Source organism: Falco peregrinus, chromosome Z (genome assembly GCF_023634155.1).
Source record: "Falco peregrinus isolate bFalPer1 chromosome Z, bFalPer1.pri, whole genome shotgun sequence".
Taxonomy (NCBI): domain Eukaryota; kingdom Metazoa; phylum Chordata; class Aves; order Falconiformes; family Falconidae; genus Falco; species Falco peregrinus.
Window position 1 is genome coordinate 73,976,133 of NC_073739.1, and position 18,399 is coordinate 73,994,531.

At 55.7% G+C, this 18,399-nt stretch overlaps 1 protein-coding gene across 1 annotated transcript; it reads right to left on the minus strand.

The window, feature by feature from the left end:
- Positions 1-1,362: 1,362 nt before the first annotated feature.
- On the minus strand, positions 1,363-18,150 carry GBA2 (glucosylceramidase beta 2). The gene is given in 18 exon segments (XM_055790797.1): positions 1,363-2,304; positions 2,390-2,581; positions 5,496-5,611; positions 5,925-6,067; positions 6,222-6,328; positions 6,479-6,630; positions 7,003-7,110; positions 7,743-7,847; positions 8,192-8,318; positions 8,320-8,377; positions 8,480-8,605; positions 8,885-9,038; positions 11,191-11,293; positions 11,670-11,909; positions 13,192-13,410; positions 13,513-13,628; positions 13,846-13,937; positions 17,951-18,150. Coding segments are annotated over 18 exon segments (2,571 nt in total). The 5' UTR covers positions 18,136-18,150; the 3' UTR covers positions 1,363-2,076.
- Positions 18,151-18,399: the final 249 nt, after the last annotated feature.

Sequence of the window (18,399 nt, forward strand, 5' to 3'; positions counted from 1 at the left end):
CAGGGAAGAAGTCCAAAGCAGAAAGTGCTGAAGAAGTTCAAAGTCAGCAGGGCTACGGTTGAAATTCACGTATGTCTGTTAATGAATAAGAAGAAAGGGTTACTGAATAATAAAACTTGCTGCTTACACTGGGATTGAGTCAGCCCTAGAAAAACAGTAGTACAGGCAAATGTTAGAGAAAAGCATATCTCTAACCATGGCCTGTCTTCCCAGCCTGCAGCCATACTCCCACACAGAAGTTCTGAAAGCAGAGCCTATTAGATACAGGAGTTAGTGAGGTGATACAGTCAAAAGAAAAGAGCAGGAATATCCCCTTGATACAGACAGAGCACCCCAACCTTTGAAAGTCTGCAGGCAGCCTGTTGCCTGGGGTTAAGAAGTGATGCGGAGGAATCACAGCAATAAAACCTATATCCTGTTCAGAAGCTGTGCTGGCTTCACCACCTGCTTTTGTCCCTTGCCAGCTGGATTCAGAAGTCACCATCCCTGGTGGCTGAGAACACAAGACAAATGGAGGCAGGCAGCCCAGGTGAGCCGCACTGGTGCCCTGGCAGCCCCATCCCCCTCCAGCCTCCCCACCGTGATCTTAAGGGAGAGCATCTTGGTCCCCCTTCCATGGCTGTGGGCTCTGCCATGGGAGGACAACACCGGCTGGTCCAGGGGGGCTGCATCCGGGACAACCTGCCCTTCCCAGGTAACATGATTCTTCTGCCAGGCGGATGCAGGAATGCTCTCCCAGGGAGCAAAGAAAAGGCCATTAATCAACTCCTGGCAGCACCAGGCCACCACAGCCATGTCCTGCCTTTGCCAGCTCCCACGACAGCCAAGGGCTAGGGCAGGGGGAGTGGAACATGGTCACAGCAGGGAAAACAGGCTACTTCCCACCCAGCCCTGACAGCACTTCGGGATTAGGGTAGGGTTTTAGAGCAAAAAGCTCTAAATCAGGTAGAGACAATTCTGGGGGCATGGCCCCCTCCCACCCTCAAACTAGGCAGGTGCAGCCTTTGACTGCTGTGCTGGCAGAGAAAGGTGGAAAAGGAAGCGAGGCATGCAGCCCCAGGCAGTCGGGGACACTATCTGGCCGAGAGCCAGCCACAAAGGCCCTTTCAGGAGGAATGCTAGGCTCCTTGCCTTCCCCTGCCTCACTGGCAGCAGGGGACAGCAAGGGCTATGTCTCATCTGCCATCATATCTAGGGTAGGTGAAGCAACATCTTGCTCCAGTTAGCAAGACCCCCATGAGAACAAGCCTGTAATTAGGGCTTAACCTTCCCTGCATGCCCAGCTCAGGAGGAATATGGGAAGTAACAAGGGCTCCCTGCTCCAGCTTGTCCCCATGGCGGAGAAAACACACAAGAAGGACAGACAGCTGCACAAATTTATTTAGAACTTCAAATGATTTGTCTTCTGAAACACACTCCACTGCCCACCCCTGGCACCAGCAGGGAGGGGTGCCACGGTACCAGACCAGGACCTGCTGCTTGCGCTCCGATTGTCACTGGCTGGGGAGCCAGGGCTCCCTGGACGATTGTATCTGCCACAGGCTCTGCTGGGGCTGCTGCCTTGGGGCAGAGCCAGTCTGTATTTGCAGTGTTGCAAAAATGGAGGGACTACTACAGCATCCACGTGCCTGCGTGCACCAGTCCAGTATCCTCAAACACACATACATCCACACGTTTTTTTGCCCTACGGGCCAGCTCCCACTTTATCCAGCCCACTGACTGCAGGAGAGGTCTCCTGTGCTTGTGGGTAAGGGACCAGCTCTGGTTGAGGATGGCTGGGGGGCCTGCAGGTGGTTGGAGTCCTGAGCAATGGGGAGGGGGAGGCACAGGCTCCAGCAGCACCTCCTTATCCCACCCCTCTCCTCTCCGAGGAGACATCACCTGCACCACTGGTCCTGCCTCGTGCTCAGTATCAGTGGCTGGAAGCCCCCTGAGGTGAAGGGCATGTAGTGGAGGTAGGGAAGGAAAACAGCAATGCGAGTATTATCAAAGAGGGGGAGAGAGGTGTTCCTGTCCAGAAGCTGAGGCCCCCCCAGCCCCCCGGTGCACCTGCTGCCCTGCTCAGTGGCACCAGGCTCAAGGGTGGATGGGGACCTGGGGGCGCTGCACAGGTGCTGGTGCCCAGCCAGCTCTGCGCTCCAGGGCCAGCTGCATGCTCCAGATGCTAAGCGGTCGCATGTAAGCCAGCGAGCGGTAGACTTTCTTCTCCCGATAGGCCTCTGGTGTCTGGAAAGCCATCCCCAGCCGCTCCCAAACTGTCCGGTAACAGCCCTCTGCTGTACGAAAGCCTTCCTCCACCAGCCCCTGCAGCAGATGGAAGATGACCTTCAACATGTCCACGGAGCACAAGGAGATGGCATGTGCCAAGGGGCACAGCATCACCACTCACCTCCTGGATCATGGTGGCAGCCAAGGCGTAGACCACACCAATCCACACCTCGTCAGACTGCACGCTAGAGGTGTCAGGCACCCCGTCAGGTCTCATGCCATTCACTGCTCCCATGGTGCCACCAGCAAAGCTCATGACATTCTTCTCAAAGATGGTCTTCAGTGCACTGATGACATGACTCCTGGGGAAGACCTGCATGGAGAGAGTAAGAGGAAGGAGGTTTTGGGCTCAGTGCTCATGCAGACCCCTCAGGCTGGGTGCCCAGCAAGCAGAGTTAAGCTTTCCATGAGAAAGAGGTCAATGCTGCTTGATGGGTAAATAGCCACCTTGGAAAAAAACAGGAGGAAGTAAAAGCACTTCTTTCCCACAAAGACTGAAGAAAAAAAAAAAAAAAACAAAAACAAAAAAAGGCAGTTGCTCAACAGAAGACATGATGAACTGCATTTCACCTTCCTCCTGGGGAGGCCAATAGCTCGTTTTGAGGCCCAGACTTTCTCATGCCAAGACCACTATACTTTTCCCTCAGCCCATCTGCACCAGCTACAAGGGGCACTGCAATGCCTTCAAGAGATGGGACACTGGCCAGAGATGGCCAAAAGATGCTCTGGGATCAGTGACACTGGAAGTATCTTCCTGCCAAAGGGAAAGATTATGGCAAAGCCAGTCTGATGACATCAGAATGCATATTGCAGTTGCAAAATGAATGTTGTGGATACTGGTTGGTTTGTTTGGGTAGCTGCTGGGAATCTTGGTAGGGGGCAGGGAGGTGGGGAATTCAGCTCAGGGGAAAAACAGAAACAGGGCTTAGTTTTAAGTGATTTCAAAAGGACTTTAATCCTTCCAATTTTGTAATCTGGCAGTAATCCAAGAGTTTGTGGCCGGACCAAGGGGAGCTTGAGGTGAGACAAGGGGCAGCGCAGGGATGAAGAGGTCAAACTGAGATGTGTGCAGGGTGCTTGATGGTTATCTGTGTCTGGTAGGCGAGATTTGAAACTTTTACCCCAAATGAAAGCTAAAAACTTACGCAAAACCAATAGTGCCCAATGCATAAACATTTCAGGAGATTACAGGGAGGAATTAGACACCTTCCCCTTCCAATAAGGGAAGAGATTGTTCAACAAACCACAGCTAAGAGCTCAAAAACAAGAGCGTAAGACCAAAACAAACTCAAGACAAAGAACTCAAAACAGTTACAAGAACAGACTGAAGTATCATGCTGAATAAGCTCTTGCTGAAAAAGAAAAAAAAACCCACCCAAAACTCACAAACAAAACATAACCAAAATGAACCAACCCCACCTGAGCACGAAAACACCTGCCAGCCAAACAAAAAGCAGTGGAGCAGCAATGCAGTGAGGACTGCATTAAGATGAAAAGCCTCTGGGCACAGGTGAAAGTAAATAAAGCTTTTGTGTCACTTTCATTATTGGCAATAGAACTAGGAAGTGTCAGTGCAGCAGAAGTTACTGCCTTGGAAAGAAAAGCAAAGCTCAGGACTCAGTGATGTTGCAAGTGGAGGGCTGGCTCCTCTCCAGCGCACCACCTAACAGCAAGTAAGTCATAACAAGAACTTTGCAGAGTGACCACGATCAGGAGCAATGCCATGGAGCAACGACGACACCTACTTGCAAGAAAGAGAAGAGCCAGATGGCTCCCAGCTCATCAGCACAGACCAGGGACACGCCAGACCTTTCTTGCCAGTCTGGTGCCATCAGAGCCAGGGGAAGCAGAAGGTGTGATGACACCAGGCAGGAGCTTGTCAAGGGAACCTGGGCAGTCCAACCAGACAGCTCCGACAGACTCAAAGGAAAGGCAGATTCCTTTAATCTACACTGAAGCCAAGCATCTGACACACTCATGTTTCCTGGTGTGGCTCTGGAGATAAGCCCACGGGCTGTTAGGAAGCAGGAGTCAGCAGAGGGGTAGTGTGAAGCAGTCATCTCTGGCAGGTTTCAGGGCAGTTTCTTCAGGACTGGAGTCACAGGCTTCTCCTACTTTGTATTTCATTACTGACCTGTGCATGCAGCAAGAGTGCATTAATGAGGTTACAAACAGGAGGGCTGCCAGCCAGGCAAGGGACCAAAATACACGGGGGTGGGGGGCATAGGGGCAGCGGGTATGGACACACACCACCAAAAAAACCTTGATGGTCATAGTAACAGAAGAAAGAAGTTCACCAGTCCCACTTTCAGGGGGAGCTCAAAGCTCACCAGACCGTTTCCCCCCCCCCCCCCCCCCCCCAGAAGGGATATCAGGGTGTTACAGCATGAGGTCTGGGCCAGATCCTGCCCAAGTCCCGGTCCCTGAGCCCCAAACCCCAAGCTCTAGCAACCCACACTGGGATAAATACAGGAGGGCATGACCAGGCACCCGTTTCTCATTAAATCCCACAGCATACAGCACAAACTGCTCCCTTCAGGTCACTTGAAACTCCCCTCTGATACCAACAGACAGTAAAATGGTCCATCACCCTCACACAGACAAAATTCATTCCTTCCTTCAGTCAGCCAAAGCGTTTGCCTGTTCATCACCATCACAGAGATCTTTGGTCTCACAACTGTCCACACGGCTCTTTGCTTCCCAGCCCTGTTCCAGGTATTGCACCACCAGCAGCTGCTCCTAACATCCCATCAGACAAGAGGAGTCTTCAGCCAATTCTTCTCTTGCATATGAGGAGCAAGAGACTTTAGGGCCCCAAATGAGCCTCAGTTCCTTCAGGTATTCATTTAGGACTTTAAACTGGGCAGCAAATAACACGTGGAAAGTTTTATACACCTTCTTCTCCTATTTTTAAACAAGTAGCATCTTGCAGAGAACAAACCCCAGTTTGTTTCCAGTGGGATCTTCCTCCAAGCGTGCCAGAGTTGACTGCAATTACACACCCCTGCTGCATGGCTTCTCCATGAAATTTTGGTTTAAGGCAGGTTGCACTGATATGCAGCCAAACAGCCTCCATCCAAGCATGCACCACTGTGGGGGAGCAGGCTGGAGCTCCCCACACCAGCCCCCAGTGTATAACCTACACCATGTACCAGCCCTGCTTCTGCTGTCCTCCTGCTGCAGGTCCTGTCTCACCCCCACCCGCATCAGGATACCCCTTCTCTTACCTCAAACTCCCCTTGGTCCAGGCCACAAGCACCAAGAAACCACTGCCCAGCACACTGGTCTGACATGATGCTGCTGGAAGTGTCACTCCCACTGCTGTCATAGTTGTAGTATTTCCCTGCAAAAGGCAGGAAACAAGTTTAAAATTGATAGTTTAGGACCCTGGCTCATGTGTGCTGTTCCTACAGTCCTTCCCACGAGGCAGAGGCACATCAGCTCTTTTCAGAAGACTTCATTCTCCTTCCTTTCCCAGATCATTACACCCTTTCTGTTCCCTCCCTGGTACCTGCTCTTTCCCCTCCACTTGCAGGTATAGCATCTCCCCTCCTTCCCCCATCTCCTACAAAGCTTGGGTGGCCCTAGGAGGAGCCATCCCCTTCCCAAGGGACACACAGCTAGCTGAGTGTGGTTCCCCACTAGGGAGCACTCACCATTCCAGAGCATCCTCTCAAATGCTTCCTTGCCCTTGGACAGGATGTCTGTGTATTTCTGCTGGATCTCAGCATCCCCAAGCACCTTTGCCATCTTGCACATCATGCAGACAGCTGCCAGCCACAGCCCACCGCAGTAGGCGCTGCAGGAACCAAAGGAGAGAAGCATCAGCAATGCAGGACACCTCACAGGTTGCACAGAGCTCCCACAACAGACAGGGATCAGAGTTCCAGCTCTGAGCCTCCTCCCCACCCCATGTCCCCCATCTTCAACTCCCACCTGCCTCCCTTGCTCACCTGGCTCCATTTACCACCCAAGCGTCATATGTCTGGTCAGCAAAGCCACCGTTTTCGATGAGCCCATCATTATCTGTGTCAAACTTCAGCTCTGACTCCATCACAGCCTGGAGAGGCAGGACATGGTCACACAGCCCCTGCATCCTGGCAGTCCCTCACACTGCTCAGGAGCATCCATCCTCTTGGGATGTTGCACAGCTCCCAAAGGAAGTGGGGAAGAGGGATGCCCCATAGTCTGATCCCCTCCTAGTACCTACCTGGCAGACTGGCCACATGTCCTGCAAGTACAAGGAGTCATGTGTCAGGTAGTAGTCACGGTACACCTGCAGCACAAACTTCAGGTTGAGGTCCTTCCAGTTGGCAGTGTCATGCATCAGATAGGCATTGACACGCTGCCACGGCTCATCACCTAAGCAAGAACAGCATGGATACAGCAGGGCAGCAAGCAAAAAATGTCCCCTCTCCTACCCAGAAGCAAGGTCCCAAGGGTGCTGTGATCAAAACAGCACTAAAGTAATACATTGCACCCTGTGCCACGTCTATCCAGAGCAGCCTTCCCAGCACTGCTGAGCTTCCCTCCGTCTCCACTGTACAGCTTCCATGCAGCATGGTCTTCATTACCACCCCAAACCATCGAAGACTGCTATTCCCAGCTAAGAAAACAGTGCATTCCATGCTCCATACCTCTTTCCCACAGCCTGGGAAGTAACTACCCTCAGAAAGTTGCATGAGCAGCCCTGCACCTCCTCTGCCCCTGAGAAGACCCAGCCAGACCCCTCACCTGGGTCCCCAATGTCATGCGGCACCACATTTTTCAGCTTCACCTGGGCTGTCTGACCACACATCAAGTACTGCCGGGGCTGGATGTCCTCATTCACCACTGTGACAGCTGGAGAGAACACAGAGCAAGAGACATTAGAAAGGCCGCAGGCACTGCAGTAGCAAGCTCCAAGAACAACCACAGGCAGGGCCACCAGCACACCTGGCTGCCCTTCGGGACTCTGGCTGCAAGACCATAGTCCTCTGCAAAGGGCTGAGAGGACAGGAGGCTGCTCCCAGCCTCCCCTCAGCAGGGGACATGCAGCTGTCACCACCCCCTTGTTCAAGGTAGTGGCAACACCCAGGGCCAGGCTGGAACCCTCGTGGGCTTAGCCCTCCAGCAGCCCAGCAAAGGGCCACCACCGAGGAGCCTCCAAGCCCACCCCAAAGCATTAGGGTCTGCAAACAGCTCCATGCTTCTCCTGTGCAAGGGGCAGAGAGAACTGGTAAGACCAGGGACTTGCTCAAGGCAGGCAGAGCCAGCACCCCCAGTGTGGCAAGAAGGCACCCCAGTACTGGGTAGAGAGATGGTGACTGGCAGCAAGATTGGGCATTTGGAAATCCTGGGCCCAGCAGAGGGGCTAGAGGGGGATGCTGGCTCTACAGCACAGATTTCTGTGGCAGACGCTGTTCCCAAATCCCGTCTCTTTCCTAGCTGAAGACATCAGCAGGCATCAAGGCAGAATCTCCTGGGTCACTCACCAATGTCATACTGCAGGCTGATCTGCAGCTTGGGCCACAGCATGACAAGAGCAAAGGAGGCGTAGAAGTGGACATCATAGGTGTTGTACATCCGGTACTCCTGGCCTGGAAGGACCAGGGAGACAGTGAGGGATGGGAGACCTGCCAAAGGGAAGGGAAAGGAGGGGCAGGTCCTCTCTCCCACATGGCCCAGGAGGGTGGGCTCTTTCACAGCACAGGCAGGGGCTCCCGTTAAAAGCGGGTTTTACTCCCTACATATAGCACCCAGGGGTCTGGAGAAGACCTCATGCCATGTCCTACAGGGCTTGGTCCTGCAAGGGGTTTTGCTGGGAACAGTGCTGCTCCCTACTCAGGGTGTGAAAAGCACCCCAAAGGCAGGATAGAAACACCTCATGACAACAACAGGGAGGGGGTGAGTTGGGACCATCCATCACGTCCCTGCAAGTTACCTTCCAAATAAGCAAACCTTCCATACTCCCGCAGGACAGGGAGCAGGTGGGAGAGGCCAGCCCCCGCCGGCCCCTGCAGGTCCTTGGCACAGCAGTCTGGGGGCAGCTCCACCCAGATGGTCCCCCCCGTCCGTCATGAAGTACAGCTCATTGAAGAGTGCTGACTTGTACCAGGAAGGCAGCTGGCTGTGGGCAAGAGGGAAACTCAACCACAGTGGCTGAGGCAGTAATGCTCCTGCTCTGGTCAGCCCAACGAGGCCATCAGGAAGGTGCTCTCATCTACCCTACCTGTTCTCCAGGATGGGCTTCTGCCATGCCTCGATCTTCCTCTCCCACTCCTCATAGTGTGTCAGGGCATGATGCGACAGGGCAGGAGCAGCATCACCTCTGCTGCCAAAGAAACGGGTGTACCGCCTGCCAAGCGGGGGTTTGGTGAGTATGCTGTGAGCCCAGGCTGGGAAGCCCACCCAGTCTTGGGAGAGGGGCTGGACTATACTGAACACCGGAGTAATACGACTGCTAGTAGAGGGGCACTGAGGAGCAGGCACTGGGGAGAGGGTCCCCTCTGAGCTAGCAGGGCTATGGCTGCAGGGAGCAGGTGGCACAAGGCTCCCCAGACAGTACTCAAGCCTGGATGCAGGGAGAAGGGGGCTTTGGGCACGAGCCAAGCCCCACTGGAGACAACCCACCCACCTGAGATGCAGCTTCTCCCTGGAGCCAAAGTGAACACAGGGCATGTCCCAAGCCAGGGCCAGCTCCAGAGTCCTGTGCCCCTGGGCAGGCACCCTGCAGCTGGCACACACTGCTGCTGCCGTCACCTCCCCCTTCTCTGTCGCGCTACTTTTACCTGCCAGGAGGGAAAAAAAAAAAAAAAATGAAAATCACAAGTGACCAAGGAAGCCCTGTGGGAGGGTAACTGATGCTCTCACACACCCTGAGGGGGGTGAGACAAGGCATGCACCAGCCCCTTTGCAACCTGGAGGGCACAGCCCCAGGGTTTGAAGGGAAGACATTACCACACGTGAGTTAACCGCTTTTTGCAAGCAGGAAAAAATACCTGTAATGGGTGGAGGGGTTAAAAAAGCAAGCCATCAAAGCAGAGGAACAAATCTGGCAGGAAAAGCCACCAGGCATGTGTGGGAGGGACAGAACATCCCATGACTTTGTATCTGCAATGTACGCAGAGACACTGTGACTTTCTAGTGACAGTCATCGTTTCCAGCTTTCTGCAGGGTGCTTGAACTGTGCCCGGATTTAAGAAAAGCCCTGAGGCAGCTGGATAATTATATGCTGGTTCTGACATGTGCATCAGGTAAACTCATTAAAGCAACAACTTCAACAGAAGTACAGATCCTGACTATGATAATGCCTTGCATGTATGAAGGAAAACCACATCCCAATAGCCTGGAGAGCTGAGCACATCTAGGCAGGAAACTCAGTTTTCCGGAAATATTTCTGTAAACACTTTGCATAATTTAAGCTTCAAGAAATGTCGCTGACACACCAGGAGGCTGCACTGCCATTCAGCAAGACCTGGACAGGCTGGAGAGTCAGGCAGAGGAACCTCATGAAGTTCAACAGGGGCACGTGTAGGGTCCTGCCCCTGGGGAGGGACAGCCCCAGGCACCAGCACAGGCTGGGGTGACCTGCTGGGGGGCAGCTCTGCGGAGAAGGACCTGGGAGTGCTGCTGGGCAGCCAGTTGCCCGTGGGCCAGCTGTGTGCCCCGGTGGCCAAGCAGGCCAGTGGGACCCTGGGGGGCATGAGGAGGAGCGGGGCCAGCAGGTCGAGGGGGGATCCTCCCCCTCTGCTCTGCCCTGGTGAGGTCCCACCTGCAGTGCTGTGCCCAGTGCTGGGCTCCCCAGTTCAGGGGGGACTGGGAACTGCTGGGGAGGGTCCGGTGGGGGCTGCAAAGACCATCAGGGGACTGGAGCATCTGCCTGGTGAGGAAAGGCTGAGGGAGCTGCGCCTCTTTAGCCTGGGAAGGCTGAGAGGGGATCTTAACAATGTCTACAAGTATCTTAAGGACAAATGTCCAGAGGACGGGGCCAGGCTCTTCTCAGTGGTGCCCAGCGACAGGACAAGGGGCATTGGGCACAAACTGCAGCATAGGAAGCTCCATCTGAATCTGGGGAAGAACTTCTTCACCTTGAGGGTGACAGAGCCCTGGAACAGGCTGCCCAGAGAGGTTGCGGCATCTCCTGCTCTGGAGACAATCAAAACCTGCCTGGATGCAACTCAGCAGTCTGCTCTATTTCAGCAGGGGGTTGGTCTGGATGAACTCCAGAGGTGCCCTCCAACCCTGACCTTGCTGTGAATTCTTGAAGACTCAGTGCCAGTACCGCTAGTTTGTCAGCATCATTCTTGTTCAAAAGTTGGCAGAGATGTCACCTTTTATTGCAGTAACAGGTCAGCAGCAAGGGCTGGGAGGCCACACTGCTACGAGGCTTCTACCAAGGGAGTGAGCAGACAACTGAGGATGATGCAGAAGCGCTAAGGTATTACCACAGACTTTCAGGGAACTGACATATTAATAAAGGACAGCAAGTGATGGCAGCACCAAACTCCAAAGACTGCTAAATGCCCACTAGAACAAACATGATGGGTCCCAGCTTGCAGATCTGGCAATGGGAACTCAGGGAAGATGGCTGGGCATCACCCTAGCTACTCAGGAAAAATCTCAAACTCAGAGTGCAGCCCTACACAGACTAACAAGATACTGGCATGTACCATTAACATAGCCAAGAACAGCCCCAAAGTGGTGCAAGCAGCTTTTGGAAAACCACAACAAGGACAGCGTGACAAGCAATAGGAGATCTGGATACAGCCCAAAGCTGGGAACAAGCCACAGCATCACTGGTAGTTTTTTTGCAATGGCACCAACGTGGCCAGAAGAAAGGAAATCCATCCTTGCTTGCATGCCTGGTGCTCCACAATCAGTGTGGCCACCCATTCCCCCTGCTCCCCCTCCACCCATCCCATGGAGGATGGAGCGACTCACCGGCAGGTGAATCCAGCCTGCCATCCTGCAGGAGGTCCTGCCACACCTCTCTACCCGATGCCACAGGATTAAATGCTGTGAGGTGGGTGACTCCCGTGTCAGCCTAAGGAAGGGAAGAGCATCATCAGGGGCTGGTACTTTTGAGGGGCAGATGCAGCTGCTCCCCCCACTCCCAACAACTCTGGGACCCCACACTCACTCCCTGCATGCTGTCCAGCAATGCTAACTCCAAACCTACTTACTGCTGTCCTGCAAGCTTCACCCACAACTTCTCTCCTGACAAACACCCCCAAAGAGGGTGTCCTCAGAAAAGTCATGTCACCGCTCCTGCTCCAGCGGTCAGACAAGTGCTGAGGACCAGTGTCAACCCCGACCCACTGCACACCCATCCTTTACTAGCTGCCTGGAAGCAGCCCCTCTACATTCAGCAGGGCTGTACAACACCCCCAGCTGGAGCCACACCAGTGCCAGCCCTTTACCTTCTCCCTGGCAGAAATGGCGAGGGTGAAGGGGTTCACATGTGTGCAATGGTGCAGCAGGACTCCTGCAACCCGCTCGCCCTCCTTCTCGAAGGCAAAAGGCTCGTTCCAGTGCCCTCCGCTCCTGTCCTCCTTTGTTCCCGTGCCATTCTGCAGGCTGAACATGATGGAGACTTCCACATCCTCATTCCTCCCATTCTCCACCTCCCAGATGAACACTCCCACCGGCAGGCTGGAGTCCTGGTAGAGACAGACAACACTGCATATAGGGCTGGTGCTCCACAGTTAGCCATTGGAGCATCACCGCTCCCACTGGCGGACCAACTGGGCAGGATGCAACGGAGTAAGTGCACTAATAACTTGATCTAAGAGCCCGTTGCCAAGCTGGGGAGTAGCAGTGGGAGCAGAGGAATTTTGGGGGCAGGGAATACAAAATTAGATCACAAGCCCTGGGCTAGCAAACCCCCCACTGGACAAGACACAGATGGAAAAGCAGCATTTAAGGCTCAGACGGGTGTCTCACCACCCTCTACTCAACAGGCTGATACAGGCTCACATGCTTCACTGGGGTAAGCAGAAGGTCAGGCATGTCAGCAGCACAGCCTGCCGCCCTTGCCCAGGGCTGGGAGTGAGCAGAGGCAGCATGTGGGAGCAGTGAGGCATCCCCTGCTGCGAGTTTCCGCATTGCTGTGGAGGTTCCTCTTGCCTGGGAGCATCACTAAGCAGAGACAGGGGGAAATGCTGGGAAAGCCCAGCTAGTAAGCAGCTCTTCCTTTGGAGATGGCAGGCAAAAGCCAGCTAAAACGCTCTCAGAAACACCCAGCTGACAAACCAACCCACAAGTACAGGCTGAGCGTTTCCCAAAATGCTACCACTGGATCCTCTGGGCAGCAAGGCGACAGCTCTGGACCTGCTGTTCCGGGTGGACAGGAGCTCAGGTGGCCATGGGACAAAACCAAAGGCAGGGAACAACCAGTACAAAGAGTCAAAGCAAAGGTCAGAGGGGAAAAGAGCAGCTGCCAGAGAGAAGCACAAGAAGGAAAAAAAAAACACCCACAAAATAACCCACCAAAGAGATAATCCTTCCAGCACCAACTGCTGCAGGAGGGGCAAAGCCTTCCAGGGTCCTGCTGCTCCACACCTGGCAGCTGGCACTAGGGACAGGGTCTTACAACAAGAGACCAAGCTGGGAAAAGAACAAGGTGGCAAGCCTGGTTGTCTTCAGGCAATGCTGACAAGAGGGACAAGGAACTCCTCTACTGCAGCCTCCCTGGATGCCACAGGAAATGCTCAGGGATCAAAAACTCACCAGCTCCAAGCCTCTGCTGCCAGAACAGGGCACACCAAGCATCACACAGTACATTCCGGTCTCTGCTGTGCCAATCCTTCCCCCCTTCCCATGCAGGCAGCTCTGCCATATCCCTGCCAACCTGCTCCACGTCAGCTGTGCTGGCAGAGCACAGTACAGCCCGGTGCTCCCATGGGACAGGCTGCAACCAGCATGGAGCCATCACCTTCTCACCTTATAGTCGTGGGGGATGACAGGAGAGACCTGGCGGCAAGTAAGCACCACATTCTGCCCCGGAAGCTCATAGACCATCCACGCACGGGGGTAGAGGGCATGGTAGAAGGCATAGCGGCCACAGTAGCCCCAGTTCCAGCCCTGCAGGGTGCTGGGTCTCTCCACAGACAAGACCTGCTGGTAAACCGTCTGCCCTTTGCAACGCAAGCACACCGTGAACTAGGTAAGAGAGAAGCACATGGAGGGGATGAGATAAGCCCAAGAGCAGATGACTCAACCACCCAGGCTGCTCGCACCCCTTGCAGACCCTATGGCACTTACCTGGTTGGCGATGACCGTTTCATAGTGATAAATGCCAGGGTTCAGCTGCCAGCGGCAGAAGTCGCCCCGCCAGCCACGGGTGATGGTGCCTCCCCCGATCCCGCCCAGCGGGCACCCTGGCAAAGACACCAGAAATTAGCACCCGTGTTCCCCCACATCATAGGATCTAGCTCAGTGACCCTCCACACAGCTCCAGGGGCCCCTCTGCACTGCCCGCACAGCAGAAGCTCCTTGACCTAGCCACCCCCCAGCATCATGATGGCCCCACGTGAATCCCCACCCACACAGCACACTGGGCATTGCACCACCCCAGTGCCCAAACTGGAGGCTGACCATAGATCTGCTGCAGAGGAACAGCACACAAGAGGTCAATAAAGGCAGATTTCTTCTCTATGCGTGTCTTCTTGTACCACCACCTGAAGTATCTGCAAAGGAAAGAGAGGTATGAAAGACAGGAGCAGGCGTCACTGTCACTGGGCAGGACGTAACCACCACCCGTTGCAGCTGCCCCTCTTGTAGAGATGTACTATGGCAACCTGTGCCCCAGGGCGCGTGGGGTGGCAGCCCCTGCCATCTATCTGCAGCACGTCTCGGCCAGGGGACACAAGCAGGCAGAACTCAGGCTGCTCAGGGCTGCCTGCAAGGGTACAGCGTGAAAACACAGTGCTCCGATACCTGAGAGCAGGGCTCCCAGCTCATGTAGGAGCAGGAGGCTTTCCCAGTCACCCGTGAAGTGGGAATGCACACAGGGACCATCGCTGCCACCACTACCTCCATGCCTGGTAGGGCATGACCTGCTAAGGAAGGTCTCGGAGGGGAGGCACAAGCCCAGAGAAGCCATATGCTGCTCCAGGGACACGAGCCTTGCTCTTCCACCCCCGTGTCACCACTTGCACACACAAGCTTGCTACATCCCAGTGCCACATCCCCAGGGGCAGATGGCACAGGGCAGCCTTGCCCTGGAGGAGGTGACACCTGCTGTCTGCAGCTGGCAGGATCCTGAGGACTCACCTTTGCACACCAGCTGCACAGCCAGGCAGTGCCTATCAGATAATTTCTCACCCAAAGGCCCAGTAATAGAGACGCCCAAACAGGGGCACACCTGCAGCCGGGTGTGCCAGCACCACTCCAGGCAAGAGGTGCAGGGCTGGGCTCAGAGTCAGCGCTTGTAAAGGACTGGTTTTTGCTAATGAACAGCCCCAAGTTAAATTTTCCATACAGAGACAATTAGCTTATGGAAACCAGTCACCAAACCAGAAGAAGCTGCTGAACTTCCCCCAGCGAACAAACAGGCAAGACCCAAACGGTGGCTCCACAGCCCCAGGTGCCAGGTGGGTGACAGGGGCACTGGAGCCCCCATGGTGTGCAATGTCCCTCAGCCACCTGCAGCCACCAATGCCATACTGCCAAGAGGAGAAAGCCACCCTGCTGGGAGCACACAGCCTGTCCCACTCCAATGGCTCAGAGGATGGAGAGTCCAGGCGATGGGCCACCACAGGTAAACACGAACCCCCTGGGACATGTACGCCCAGAAGCAAGAGGGAGAGGCTCTTCCACGACACCCCCTGCTCCTACACACTCCTTCCCAACAAGGACAATGCACACTTGCCTTTTTGGCTGCATGGTCAATGGACATTCATTTTTATTCACCAACATCTAAGGTTCTCAAATCCCTCTCAGGGCGATATTTTCTGGGTTGCAGTCTCACAGGACCTGAAAGCAGCTCACTCTCCACTCCTACATACGCACCTTGACATCTGACTGTTTAATGACATTTTGCCTGCAGACGTCCGGGGCACCACAAGAACCAGCCTGTCCTGCACAACTACCCTGAATTCCCAAATCACAGCTTGCTGTGTTATCTCTGAGCTACATCTGCTGCAACTGCTCTTCTCCCAGCTGAGACAGCCCTGGCTTTATGCTGCTGAGGTGAGGTTTTGGCAGTGTGCGCACTCTCAAGGAAATTATTTTATTTTAACCCAGCATCGGGGAACCAACCCAGCTGCTTCCCCGGCAGGTTTCTGCTGATGGGAAATAAGGTGCCCAGGTGGAGCAGCCACAGCACAGCACAGCGGGGCATCCCAGCTCCTTGGAAAGGAGGTAATGGAGGGATTTCAAAAAGCAGTTTTTCCAGGAGCACACAGCAGGAAAGGTTTGGGATTTACAGCCAGCCACTGCCTGAGCTGTTCTGCCATCTCAAGAGCAAACCCCTCCCCTGCCAGCTTCTCCCAAAAATCACTCAAGCCAAGAGAAGGTCGTCGATGCCTAATTGCTGGCTACTAACAGCTCTGCCAGGGCTGCAGAAAAATCAGGAGAAAGTCTTCATATTCTGCAGCACCAAAAGCCCTGCCAGGCCCTGAGGGCGTATTTTTCCCTTCAAACTGGCAGTAGGATTAAAACCTGTCCAGACATTACCCTGCTATTCAGATCCATGCCATGACCCTCTCCCAGGGCACACAAGCCACCTCTGCGGAAACCTGCCTGCACCTCCTCCTGCCCCAGCATCTGCTGCAGCCCAAACATCTGGATGACCTTTTCTTTCCAGATGTGCAGCTGTGGGTGTTGCCATGAAGGAGTTACCCAAAGAGCCCCAATTAACAGAAATCCAACCCCAGGGCTATTAAAATGCCCAGCCACACCACTTGCAGCAGGGCTGCAGGAGAGGACACCAATCCGCCAGAGGTTTAACTCAACACACCACCATGTCAACACAGGACATGGTGGCTCCTCTCTGCAGGTCCTAAGCTTCCTCAGCTGAGGACATACAGCAATCCCAAGGTCCTCCCAGCCACCTCAGGAGGTACAAGCACCTGCAGGTGACTTGCTCTTGATGCACTAAGCCATACCTAGTTCTGAGAGCATCCCTGGCACGGGTGCTCCCAAGAGTGGGGTGCTGCTCATCATGGGTCACTTGGGAGAGGGCATGGCAACCTACAGACCTGCAGAGGTTCAGATCCACATGCCATGCTGCAGGACTGAGCCCACAGGCTCCTCTTGCAGCACCAGCACCCAGATTTCCATCAGCTAGCTGCCTCTGCCGGGCAGACGTATGGGTGCCCACCAATGCCAGGAGCATACAGCCTTCACACATCCTCACATCCCTGCATTAGCTGCACTTCATCAGCCAACACCACTGCCCTCAGGTTTTAATTCCGACTCATGCAGGTATTTCTCACCATCCTGGCACTTACTCCACTCAGCTTTCTAGGCTGGAGTCTTCCTGCAAGAAAGCTTTGCCCTGCACGAGTATTTTGAGATGACAGCTACATTACCTCCTAAATTTGTACAGGGGAAGAGGCAGTGGTTTGGCTTTTAGCTACCTGCATTTTAACCTTAAAACCTTTTTCTATGGCTGACACAAACCACTTCCATTTTGAGACCCCAGACTCCCCAGGCTGGCACAGAGGCCATCACCTCTCCTCCCCACTCACCCCACCAGAATTTCACCCTTTCCCACACACTCAGCTTATCCCCAACCTGCTACAGCAGCTTTTCCAGCAGCTTTTATCTGGGGCGTGCAGAACCCACACGCTCCCCTCCCTGATGCCCAGGCTCACACCGGGATGTCTCAGGTCAGACCAGCATGCCGCACACCCCGAAGCTGTCAGCTATCTACCCTCTTCATCAGGCTTTGCCGGAACCAGCCCTGCAAGCAGCAACCTCCAAGCACACAGAGCAGGAAAAAAGCTCAGAAAATGGAGGCAGGAGATACAAAGCAAGCAGAGGGACCCAAATCACACTGCCACTGGTTCAAGCGTTCAGCCTGACGGGTACGCAAACACCACCCGGGCACAGTGTTGAAGGCTGAAATAACAGCGTTGCTTCCCACACGCCTTTCTCCTGCTACTTCCAGCTCACCCCAAGGCAAAGTCAGAAGTCCCCATTCCCAAACCCGCTGTGGCACTGCGAAATGCTCCCGGTTAACTCCCGGTTTCACCCGCGCCTGCCGACGCCGCCTTACGCGGGGCCCGAGCGCCCGGCGCCAGCCGGGGAGGATGCGGCGGCACCGGGCACCGGCAGCCAGCCTCGGGGGCGGGCGGGGGTCCCCCGCTCCCCCCAGCAGCGGCGGCCCAAGCCCTCCCGGCTCCGGCTCAGCTTTGGGGAACCCCAGCGGCGGGTACTACCCCTAAGCCAGTTTCGCCCAGTCCGCACCTGCGCTCCCAGTGCTGGCGCCAGACAGGCCGCCAGCAGCCGGCGGCTCGGAGCGGGCAGCGGCGCCCTACGGCCCGCGGCCTTCCGTGACCCGCCGTACTCTGCCCTCCGCGCACGGGGAGGGGACACCGTCGGTGCTCCCCCGCGCCCAGCCGCCTGCAGCGCCGACGGCCTGGCGTGCGGCGCGGTGCTCCCCCCGCCTCCGCGCCCAGGACAACCCCCGCGTCTCCCCCCTCCCGGGATGCTCCCGGCCGCCGTTCCCCCCCGCCCCCATCACCCCGCGTACCGCAAGGCGAGGCCGACGTGCCGCAGGACGTCGCGGAGCGGCACGTCGGCGGCGCCGTAGGGCTGCCGCGGCTCCTCGAAGCGGTGCGCCAGGCAGACGCGCCAGCCGGCCGCCGCCACGCCGCGGCCCCGCGCCGCCCCCTCGTACCGCTGCATCAGCGGCCCCGCCGCCTCCGCCGCCGCCATCGCCACCCCCCGCCCCGCGCGCGCCCTCTTCACTGTGCACGCCGTCCCGCCCCGCCCGGCCCCGCCCCCGGGGCTCGGCGCCACGCGCGCCGCCGAGCGCGTCCGAACACCCGGGCCCGCCCCGCCGCCGACGCGACCTGCGATCCCCCGGCCGCCCGACAGAGCGTTGCCGAGTGGGTCCCGAGCGTCGTACGAGGGTTGCCGAGCGCTGCCCGAGCATCCCCGAGAATTCCCGAGCGCCGCCCGAGCGCTCCCGAGCACTGT